Below are 12,021 nucleotides of genomic sequence, written 5' to 3'. Positions count from 1 at the left end.
TTCCAACTCCATGGAACTTGTGTTGTTCCAACGCCATGGAACTTGTGCTGTTCCAACTCGATGGAACTTTTGTTGTTCCATCTCGATGGAACTTTTGTTGTTCCAACTCGATGAAACTTTTCTGTTCCAACTCCATGGTTCCAGCTCCAGCTCGATGGAACTTTTGTTGTTCCAACTCGGTGAAACTTCTGCTGTTCCAGCTCCACAGAACTTGTGTTGTTCCAACTCGAAGGAACATTTGTTGTTTCAACTCGATGGAACTTATGTTCGTTGTTTTCACTGCTGTTTAATTAGTTTTGTTGTTTTTACATAAATACAAAAAACAAATGAAAAACAAATATACAGTATATACAATATATATATATATATATATATATATATATATATATATATATATAATATTAAATATATATTTAATATAAATATATATATATATATATATATATATATATATATATATTTAAACAAATATATATTTATAATATATATATATATATATATATATATATATATATATATATATATATATATATATAATTAAATAAATATAATTAAATAAATAAATGAATAAAAATGTCCACTTACTTTTGTCAGGCACACACGTCATAGGCACAGTGCCAACGGTATCGGAGGAGTGCCACTTGCCATCCACACAGGCTAGGGTCAACTTATCCTCCTTATTTGAGGTCACGTGCCCCGGGCTGCACCAGGCGTGGCCGTAGGACATGCTGCAAGAGAGAGAGAGAGAGAGAATTAAATACATTTGCATTCAATATATATTTCAAGTGTCTATACATAGTTATTCCAAAGGGGGAATTCTAAGGACGACGTCCATTTTTACTTAGAGAGAGAGAGAGAGAGAGAGAGAGAGAGAGAGAGAGAGAGAGAGAGAGAGAGAGAGAATTAAATATATTTACATTCAATATTTATTTTTAAGTGTCTATACATAGTTATTCCGGAGGGGAACTCTTAGGACGACGTCCATTTTTACTGTAAGAGAGAGAGAGAGAGAGAGAGAGAGAGAGAGAGAGAGAGAGAGAGAGAGAGAGAGAGAGAGAGAGAGAGAGTTAAATACATTTGCATTCAATATGTATTTTTAAGTGTCTATGTACAGTTTTTCTAAAGGAGAATTCTAAAGAAACATTCCTTTTTTAATGGTTAGGTTGATGTGATATCTTTAAGGATGACTAAAAACCATTTAGAGAGAGAGAGAGAGAGAGAGAGAGAGAGAGAGAGAGAGAGAGAGAGAGAGAGAGGAAATGATATGCAAATACTGCCATCACTGTTCTTAGCGATAAGGCCTTTTATGTAAATTTTCAAAATTCTCTACAGGTGGAAGAACCATTATGCCTCTGTATTGAAACAGAATATTAAAAAGCAACTCTAAAAATGTATCAGTGTCTCTCTCTCTCTCTCTCTCTCTCTCTCTCTCTCTCTCTCTCTCTCTCTCTCTCTCTCTCTCTCTCTCTGTCTAAAATCAGTGATGCTTTCAACCTTCTGAAGATGGAGAGTTGATCAGGAATTGTATTATCATGCTCTCAAGGTCGAGCAGAGTTTATGATCAAATATGCAAGCAAGAAAAACTTCAGAACAGGACATAACAAATTAACGAAAAAAAAAAAAAAACTTCCTTTCCAAAAAAAAAAAAAAAAAACATAACACGAAGATGAAGAAAAAAAAAAGTCACAACATTTTTTTTTTCTTTTCTCCTCAAAGAACCCTCACAACAAAGAGAGATACTTTTTAATAACATTTACCATATGAGTCCTCACTTCTCGCTCCCAGGCCCTTCCCACCCCATCCACCAACCCAGAACCCCACAAGAAAAAACTAAAAAAAAAAAAACTCTGTCGTTGTGAAAAGGAATCCTTGGAAGAGCCCTACAAAAGTTTCTATTGGTTCAGAAGCCGTTAATTAAGTGGTAGAAGAAAAAAAAAAAAAAAGTTTTTGGGGGGAGGAGATGCGTAATATCAATATTAAATTTATCTTCTGTCTCTTGTTGTCCTACTTAACGTCCAACTCTAGGGGGGAGCTTTCACCCCCTTCCCCCCCCACAAAATCCCTTGCTCCCTCCCCCCCACCTCCCCACCCTACAGCTCTATTGGTTCATGATCACTGATTTTATTTACCTCTACTCAATTTTTATTTCTTGAATTGGGTCGGTTTTCTTTGAGGGGGAATTCACCCCCGTTCCCCAACAACCCTGTCACTCCCTCCCCATCCCCTTCCCCACTCTAAACCCCTACTGATTCTTGGTCACTGATTTTATTTGTGTCTACTCAATTTTTATTTCATGAATTAGGTCCCATCCCCTCCCCCACAAACCCCCTAACTCCCTCCCCATCCCCCTTCCCCCACTCTAAACCCCTACTGATTCTTGGTCACTGGTTTTATTTGTGTATAATCAATTTTTATTTCTTGAATTGGGTCGGTTTTTTTTGAGGGGGCATTAACCCCCCTTCCCAACAAACCCCCTCACTCCCTCCCCCACCTCCCCACCCTAAAACCCTACTAGTTTATGGTCACTGATTATATCTGTGTCAACTCAATTTTTATATCTTGTATTGGGTCGGTTTTCTTGCCCTGTCTTGGTCCAGTGTTGTGATGTGCTTGCACATGCAAAGTCAAACAGAAATATAATTGACTCTCACGCCATTCCTGTATGTATGTATGTATGTATGTATGTATGTATGTATGTATGTATGTATGTATGTATGTATGTATGTATGTATGTATGTATGTAAGACGATTTATTACTATTATTACTTTTATTTTCAGAAGATGAACCCTATTCATATGGAACAAGCCCACCAAAGGGGCCACTGGCTTGAAAGTCAATTTTCAAAAGAATATTATGGTGCTCATTAGGAAGAAGTAAGAGGAGGTAAAGGAAAATACAGAAAGAAGATCTCTGACCTTATCAAAAAAGAAAAAAAAAATATGAATTTAGAGCTAATACAACATAAATTCGTGAGACACTCACTTCAGTAGAGAAAGGAGAGCCTCTTTCACTTCTGGTGGATTACCGCAAGGCTTCGTTTCTGAAATTAAAATATAATTATAAATATACATATATTTATACATGTACATATATCAACAACATTAACAAACCATAACCTGTCACAGCAACAACAATGTGCCAAAACAATAACGTCAACAAAAGAGCTCAGCTCAAAGTAACCTCAGGAAGACAGATCCTTGGCTAAGAGTTACGACCTCCTCTCTCTCCATCTTGAACAGCGTCTTGGCAATAGGGGAATATTACCCCAGAGCAGCTTAGCTCTCACTTAAACACTGCAGTGGACAATGCGTTCCTCTTTGATGGCCGTTTTAACTGGGCGCGCTTCGTCATAAACGGGGAAGAAGAAGAAGAGGAGGAAGAAGAAGAAGAAGAGAGAGAGAGAGAGAGAGAGAGAGAGAGAGAGAGAGAGAGAGAGAGAGAGAGAGAGAGAGAGAGAGAGTAAAAATTAGAAAAAGGAAGACAAAAAGAGTAAAAGAAGACAAAAAGAGTAAAAAGGAGAGAAAAAGAGAGTAAAATGGAGAGAGAGAGAGAGAGAGAGAGAGAGAGAGAGAGTAAAAAATTAGAAAAAAGGAGACCAAAAAGAGTAAAATGGAGAGAAAAAGAGCAAAAAGGAGAGAGAGAGAGAGAGAGAGAGAGAGAGAGAGAGAGAGAGAGAGAGAGAGAGAGAGAGAGTAAAAAATTTGAAAAAAGGAGACAAAAAGAGTAAAATGGAGAGAAAAAGAGAGTAAAATGGAGAGAGAGAGAGACAGAGAGAGAGTAAAAAAGGGATAGAAAAAGAGAGTAAAAATGAGAGAGAGAGAGAGAGAGAGAGAGAGAGAGAGAGAGAGAGAGAGAGAGAGAGAGAGAGAGAGCTCACGACGGAAAGAAAACAGGTGTTTTGACGCATATTCGCGGATAAAATATTGTTAGAACTGAACCGTTTCTTGGACTAACATTTTGTTTTTCTGAGTTTTGCAGTTTTATTTTTCCAGTTATAATGGTTCTTTATTATTATTATTATTATTATTATTATTATTATTATTATTATTATTATTATTATTATTATTATTATTATACATAAAAAACTAATTCACATGAGGTTAATGTTTCAAATGACTTACTTCTGCGTATCGGGGAAATGTTGCAAACATATACTTGAAAAATTCCTACAAACAATAATGTCCTATTGACAAAAGGGCACCAAATGAATAGAAAACACAGCTATGAACAAAATATGTCTTTGTTTACCTTTCGTTTACCTTATGTCAGGACAGGAGTGTACAAACATAAACTTGAAAACGTTACGAACAAACAAACTTGCACACGGACACAAGGACACAAACGGAACAGAAAACAAAACAATAAAAGTGAAGCGAAACTTCTTTTATTTACCTTTATCTTCTTCTGCTGTCTTTCTGCTTTCCTTGAGGTCCTCTGCCTTGACTCGGCTGCCTTCTGCATCTTCTTCCCCTTCAGAGTCACCGGCGGGAGTCCTCGAAGCCGTCTTGCTAGAAGCCTTCTGTCCCTTTCCCGTCTCCTCCGTCACTTCCCTCTTCGCTTCCTTCGTTATTCCCTTCATTTTCCCTTCCGCCGTCGCCTCGTCTTCGCCGTGATCGTTCTTCGCCTCCCTTCTCTTCCACATCTTCCTTCTCTTTTGCCTCCTGTCTAATCTCTCCTTTTACCGCCTCCTTTCCCTTTGCATTCTCTCTCATGCCTTTTCTCACTCTCTCCTCCCCTTCTATCGACTCATCTCGCACCTTCTTTCCATCACCTTTCCCCTTTTCCGTCACCTCTTCTTCCATTTTCTCCGCATCCTTTCCCTTCTCCACGACTTTCGCCTCTTCTCTGCGAGTAGATCTTTTAGAAATAGTCTTGGCCGTCTTCGTGGCTTCGTGGAAGGGGAGACGTTCCCACCTGTAACTCCTGCGGGAGGATTGGCCTTCCCGTTCCTTTGGTAGATGGCTTCTGGATTCACCTGAGCCTGGAGCTGGCTCTCCTCGGCTGGAATCCTCGGTAGCTTTTAGTAGATAGCTTGAGGTTAAATGGAGGCTGGATTCACCTAAGCCTGGAGCTTGCTGTCCTCGACTGGAATCCTCGGGGGCTTTTATGAGCTGGCTTGAGAACAAATGGAGGCTGGATTCACCTGAGCCTGGAGCTTGCTGTCCTCGACTGGAATCCTCGGGGGCTTTTATGAGCTGGCTTGAGAATAAATGGAGGCTGGATTCACCTGAGCCTGGAGCTTGCTCTCCTCGACTGGAATCCTCAGTATCTTTTAGTAGATAGGGGCTTTTGAGCTGGTTAAATGGAGGCTGGATTCACCTGAGCCTGAGCTTGCTCCTCGACTGGAATCCTCGTATCTTTTTAGTAGATAGCCTGAGGTTAAATGGAGGCTGGATTCACCTGAGCCTGGTCCTTGCTCGCCTCGACTGGAATCCTCGGGGGCTTTTAGGAGCTGACTTGAGATTAAATGGAGGTTGGACTCACCAGAAGCTGGTCCTTGCTCGCCTCTGGTTAGGTCACTGGAAACTGGAGCCAATCTTGCAAGGGCACTATGGGATAACATCCTTTTGCTTATGCGCGAGAGAGTGGGAACTTCACCGAGTGTCATCATCCTTGAGAAATGAAAGAACAACATTATTATTATTATTATTATTATTATTATTATTATTATTATTATTGGTCAAAATAATAATGCTGACAAGGCTAATCAGAAAAAGGCAATAAACCATCAGTATGATATTTATAAATTTTTAAATGGCAATAATGCTAAACCGACAAGTGCAAAGAAAGTAACAATAAATGAATGAGATATTAAATGAGTACTTAGTGGGGGAACGAATAAAAAATCAACCTCCAAATACTGATGACACTTTGATTTGTCATTTATGGTGATTTCCTACTAGCTATTTCTTCCATTTGAAATTGTTTGTGGTTTTTTTGACATCTATAATAATAAAATCCGAGTGGATCTTTCTTGTTAGGGGAGACATGACACATCCACCGCCTCCTGCAAACCTGTTTGTCCGCCCAGGTGGGGGCAGGGTAGGTAGGGGATCGGGAGGGTGTATGGGAGACATGACACATCCACCCCCTCCTACAAACCTGTTTGTCTGCCCCAGGTGGGGGCGGGGTAGGTAGGGGATCAGGAGAGTAGAGGAGACATGACACATCCACCCTCCTCCTGCAAACCTGTTTGTCCGCCCCAGGTGGAGGCGAGGTAGGTAGGGGATCAGGAGGGTAGGGGAGACATGACACATACACCCTCCTCCTGCAAATCTGTTTGTCCGCCCCAGGTGGGTCGAGGTAGGTAGGGGATCAGGAGGGTAGGGGAGACATGACACATACACCCTCCTACTACAAACCTGTTTGTCCGGCCCAGGTGGGTGAAGGGTAGGTAGGGGATCGGGAGGGTAGGGGAAACATGACAGGCAGTGCCGGGTTCCAGCGCAGCGTAGCACACGCCATCAACCTCGTACTACAATAAAACACATGGAAGATATTGGAGAATGCCAATAATGCTCCTCAGTTCTCAAATGGATAGATCTTAAAACACATGAAGGAATCCACAATGACTGTAATGCTCCTTAACTTTCAAGAGGACAGCTTAAACAGAAGAATACAACTGAGATTGCCTGTGATGTTTCTCATATTTCTGGGGAACTGAAAAAATTAAGAGAAACATTGACGAATCATGAGAGATGTTGGAGATTGTTAGGTAGGTGAGGGAAAATTATATGTGGAGAGAGAGAGAGAGAGAGATGGGATAAGGGAAGTTTTACAAAATATGGAAAGAACATTGAAAAATTATAATAGTCTAGAAACAAGGAAACGAAAGTGAGCAATGAAACAAAGAGGGAAAGAAACAAGGAAAAGAAGAACAAAAGTAATAACCTGACGAAGAAGAAGAAGAAGAATGATGCGAGAAACGAGACGGGGGGGGGGGAGAGAAAAACCTCGTGGTAAAAATCCAATATGCAAATCTTTAAACAACTTTCTTCATCCATCTGATGTTATGGCAGTTTCAGGAGCACCCGGTAATTGGCACCTTCCAGCCACGTAAATTATGGAGCCGAATATTTATCGTCCTTTTTTTAATAGCTACCACGGGCCACCTTCCCTCGCCGGGATTGGATGAATGGTTCAATCGAGCATTATGGCTCGTGGTATGCTTGCATTTTGGTTGGTATAACAGGGCCCACTGCCTTCAGTGACAAGATGAACTTGAATAACTGATGGAGTCTCCACACTACAGTAATAATAACTCATGAACACATCTGCAACATATTGCGAACATGTTGAAAACAAGTCATCGACCGTAAGTGGAGACTGAACCCAAATCCTTCAGTTGCAATATGAACCTGAATGACTAACGAAGCCTCCACACTACAGTAAAACAAGTCATAAACACACCAGCAACTTAAATAATACATGTCACAAACATGTTGGAGACAAGCCATCGACCATAAGTGGAGGCCGAACCCACCTCCTTCAGTGGCAAGATGAACCTGAATAACTAATGGAGTCTCCAAACTATAGTTAAACAATTCGTAAACACATCAGCAACTTATCTCATACTTGTCACAAACATGTTGAAAACAAGTAGCCGAATTTAAGTGGAGACTGAAGCTTTAGTAAATGCTAGATAATCTTATGGAACACTGGTTGGATACAAGCCGTTGACTTGTATCCAACCTGTTTGTGACGTATGTGCAATAAGTTGTCAACAAGTGCTTAAGACATGTTTTGGTGGACACAAAGGCTAGAACTACCAATAAGTCATTAACCTGTATCCAACCTGTTTGTGATGTGTGTGCGACAAGTTGTCGACATTTACATAAGACATGCTTTACTGCAGTGTGGAAGGACCCTGAGATTTAAGAGATCAAACACGGCAGCATAGCAAAAAATTATGACGATAGCTGATAAGTACAGACATCCATTAAGTTGAGGCTTTACTGTACTACAAGCCAGTTACACAAGACACTTCTAGGTGGTCATCCAACTCAATACAGACCAGACCAAACACCACATACCTCTGCTGATGGAAATGACTAGCTGTGTGTTTGACGAAACTAATAGAAAAACGAACTTACCTAGGATAAGCCAAGAAGTAGCCGCCAGTCATCACGCCAGTGACCACGAGGAAGAAGACTGACACATACGCTGGCAGCCTCCTCCTGTTGCAGGCATTTTTTCCTTTCGTTTCTGGTTCATTTTCGTTTCCTGCCATTTATTTCTGCGTGGGAGGGAGGACAAGGAATAGACGATGTTAGCTGATATCTGCTTAGCCATAATGGTAAGCACGTAATATATATATATATATATATATATATATATATATATATATATATAATATATATATATATATATATATATATATATATATATATATATATATATATATATATAACCCCTAACTTCCTGGGAAAGTAATGAAACCTTACACAAACTAGAGAGTTTTTTTTTTTTTCAAACAACTCACAGTTGTTGAAAACATCCCACCAAATCCGCAATATGTTTATTAAACAAACTTCCATTTCTTCGACAGTTTTTTAAATGTTCAAATAACTCACGGAAGCAAAGGTTTGGAAACATTTGTCCAAAAAAACTTACAAGAGTTTAGAAAAGCGGTGTTTTTTTACTAATTATGTATAACGGCCGTCAATTTTTTCTTGTATCTATTATGATAAAATCATAAATATTAGAAAAAATTTTCATATATTAGACAAGATTTTCTAATAGATGAAATTTTCAAGTACTAGACCAAATGCTCAAATATTTGACAAAATTTTCAAGTATTAGACAAGATTTTCAAATAGGTAAAATTTTCAAATACTAGGCAAGATTTTCAAGTATTGGAAAGAATTTTCAAATATTAGACAATTTTTAAAAACGAGGCAAAATTTTCAAATATTAGAATTTTAAAATAGACGGAAATTTTTAAAGATTAGAAAACATTTTCAAGTAATGGAAAAAATTTTCAAATAGACAAAATTTTCAAACAGACAAAAATTTTAAAGTAGACAAAATTTTCGAATTTAGACAAAATCTTCAAATGGACAAAATTTTCCAATTTAGATAAAATTTTCAAATAGACAAAATGTTCGAATTTAGACAAAATCTTCAAATAGACAAAATTTGCATAGACAAAATTTTCGAATTTCGACTAAAAATGGCAAATAGACAAAATTTTCGAATTTAGACAAAACTTGCAAATAGACAAAATTCTCAGTTCCTGAGGTCCTTTATTCCTCCTCACACCGTTGGACTGTAGAACAGCCTCCCTATTGAGGATGTACAATTGGAACTTAGAAGTTCAATAAGGTGCAATAATAATAATAATAATAATAATAATAATAATAATAATAATAATAATAATAATAATAATCTAATGTAATTTCTGTCAAATGAACCCTGTGGAATGCTTGTTCCATATGAATAGGGTTCAGCTTATGAAAATAATAATAATAATAATAATAATAATAATAATAATAATAATAATAATAATAATAATAATAATAATAATAATAATAATAATAAATGTGGGTAGGAGACCCTCTTTCAAACATTCATTGAAAGTGATGACTGACTTTTCTTGGTTACTGCATTTGAACATTTGTCTATCTGAAAATTTACATTTTTTCTGTTTGAAAATTTTGTCTAATACTTGAAAATTTCGTCTGATACTTGAAACTTTTCTCTAACAGTTGAATTTTTGGTCTAACATTTGAAAATTTTGCCTAAAAGTTGAAAATTTGGTCCAATATATGAACATTTTGTCTAATACGCCTCTGCACTGACAGATCAGAACTGGAACTGAAAGTAGGATTACAGATGTTTATACATTAGCCAAGTCACTACAATACTGTATTAGTCTGATTGTCCAATGTGACACTGTTCAAGCAAGCGAAGCTCTTCTAAATGGCAGTATAATAAAACTTTCATTATCTACAAATTAGGAAATGATGAGAGCATATTAAATTTGTAGTCTTACAACTCTGAGTCGGCATTCTTTTTGGTTATCAGAGCAATGCAATTTTTGAGTTACAGAGCAAAAAAGTGGAAATTATTAGAAGCTTCGACGTTTCTCAAAAACGGACTATAAATGAAATTATATGTAAGAAAAACTGTACGTTAGCAACGCAATATAATTTTGAGTTGAACTAAAAATATAAAAATACTGAGATTTTATGACATAACTTAAAACGGGAATATACAAAAGAAAGGAAGATATTTGAGAAAAATAAATATAAGTCTAGCAACGATATTCATTTTTGTAGTTACAGAGCAAACAAATCTAAATATGAGATTACTTAAAACGGGAATAAACACAAAAAAAAATAGGCAAGAAAAAGTACACTTTTGGTAATGCTATGCATTTTTGGAGTTGCAGAGCAAACAAATCTAAATAATTACAGGTTATGAGATTACTTACAACGGGAATAAACACAAATATAAAAAAATAAAATAGGCAAGAAAAAGTACATTTTTGGTAATGCTATGCATTTTTGGAGTTACGGAGCAAAAACATATAAATATAAGAACGGAATAAGCACAAGAAATAATGACAGATGAGAAAAGGGAATATATATATATATATATATATATATATATATATATATATATATATATATATATATATATATATATGTGTGTGTGTGTATATATATATATATATATATATATATATATATATATATATATATATATATATGTGTGTGTGTGTGTGTGCATGCGCATAACAACGTGTCCACTCTACCTTGGTTACCAAACTTTCTTCAGCAGGATTTCAAGAAGAATGATCTGAGCTACAGAACAAAAATATAAATATAAGGACGGAATAAGCACAAGAAAGAATAATATATAAGAAAAGAGGAATATATATACATACATACAAATATATATATATATATATATATATATATATATATATATATATATATATATATATATATATATAAAGTCACTGCATACCTTCTTAAGCAGAAGTCCAAGGAGAATGATCTGAGTCACAGAGCAAAAAATATAAATAGTAGAAAGGGATGAACACAAGAAAGAATGACAGATGAGAAGAGGGGAATATATATACAACAAGAGTGCCCACACTACCTCACAGGACACACCAAACCTTCTCCAGAAGAAGTCCAAGAAGAATGACAGAAGCTCTGCTCTCCGGAACGAGACGGGGAGAACACTGGCCTGTAATTTATGCTCCTCAGTGTCTCGAGCGTCTCGGTGGAAACCCCCCACTGCCGTTGCGAAACGGCAAAACGAAAACATCGTTCTAATCGTTAAACGGTGGACGAAAAAAGGAGGGAGAAACGAGGGAAAACAATAGAAGAACGACTCGTGTTTTGAAAATACCGTGGCAATAAACGAAGCGGGAAAGACGCAGTAGAGAGGCGAAACGTCAACAAGAGATTGCTGTTTTGATTCGCAGCTCCCAGTGTTTTGTTCTCCGAGGCTAATAACGGGTTGACGTAGTAGTGTGGTTTGTGAGGTGCCTTTGTAATACTTTCATATATATATATATATATATATATATATATATATATATATATATATATATATATATATATATATATATATATATATATATATATATATATTTTTTTTTTTTTTTTTTTTTTTTTTCTAAGCTTTCAAAGGTCTGTCTGCCATCCTCATCTTCTAAATGTAATATATAAATATAAATGTAATATATAAATATAAATATAATAGATAAATATATATATTTATATATATATGTATATATAGTATAAACAAACTTCGACTATTTCCCACAAAAGAAAGTTTAGGGGACAAACTAATGAGCATTTGCAAGGAACCACAAAAACCCTCCCCAAAAAAAAAAAAATTAATAAATAAACAAACAAACATAAACAAAAATAAAACCGTCCCATTGAGATGACCACGGAGGACCAAAAGCAACTCCCGAAATGTATTGGGGAGGGGTAAAGGAAGTAGGTAGGGGAGGGGTATGGGGAGGGGGTAGGGGGGGGGGAAATTCTTCCAGGGCC

The 12,021-nt window shown here is 36.7% G+C and overlaps 1 protein-coding gene across 1 annotated transcript in view; it reads right to left on the bottom strand.

Moving 5' to 3' along the window:
- Positions 1-11,266, bottom strand: part of LOC136830094 (uncharacterized) — a 57,346-nt gene extending 46,080 nt beyond the window's left edge. The window contains exons 1-6 of the mRNA XM_067089286.1: positions 11,111-11,266; positions 8,095-8,237; positions 5,402-5,613; positions 4,394-5,320; positions 2,984-3,041; positions 586-728 (exon numbers count right to left, since the gene is read on the bottom strand). Coding sequence (XP_066945387.1) covers positions 586-728; positions 2,984-3,041; positions 4,394-4,643 — 451 coding nt within the window. The 5' untranslated portion in view covers positions 4,644-5,320; positions 5,402-5,613; positions 8,095-8,237; positions 11,111-11,266. The remainder of the gene's footprint in view (positions 1-585; positions 729-2,983; positions 3,042-4,393; positions 5,321-5,401; positions 5,614-8,094; positions 8,238-11,110) is intronic.
- Positions 11,267-12,021: the final 755 nt, after the last annotated feature.

Source organism: Macrobrachium rosenbergii, chromosome 46 (genome assembly GCF_040412425.1).
Source record: "Macrobrachium rosenbergii isolate ZJJX-2024 chromosome 46, ASM4041242v1, whole genome shotgun sequence".
NCBI classification, from domain to species: Eukaryota; Metazoa; Arthropoda; class Malacostraca; order Decapoda; family Palaemonidae; genus Macrobrachium; species Macrobrachium rosenbergii.
The sequence above is the reverse complement of the archived record's forward strand: the minus strand, read 5'-3'. Positions and strand labels throughout refer to the sequence as shown.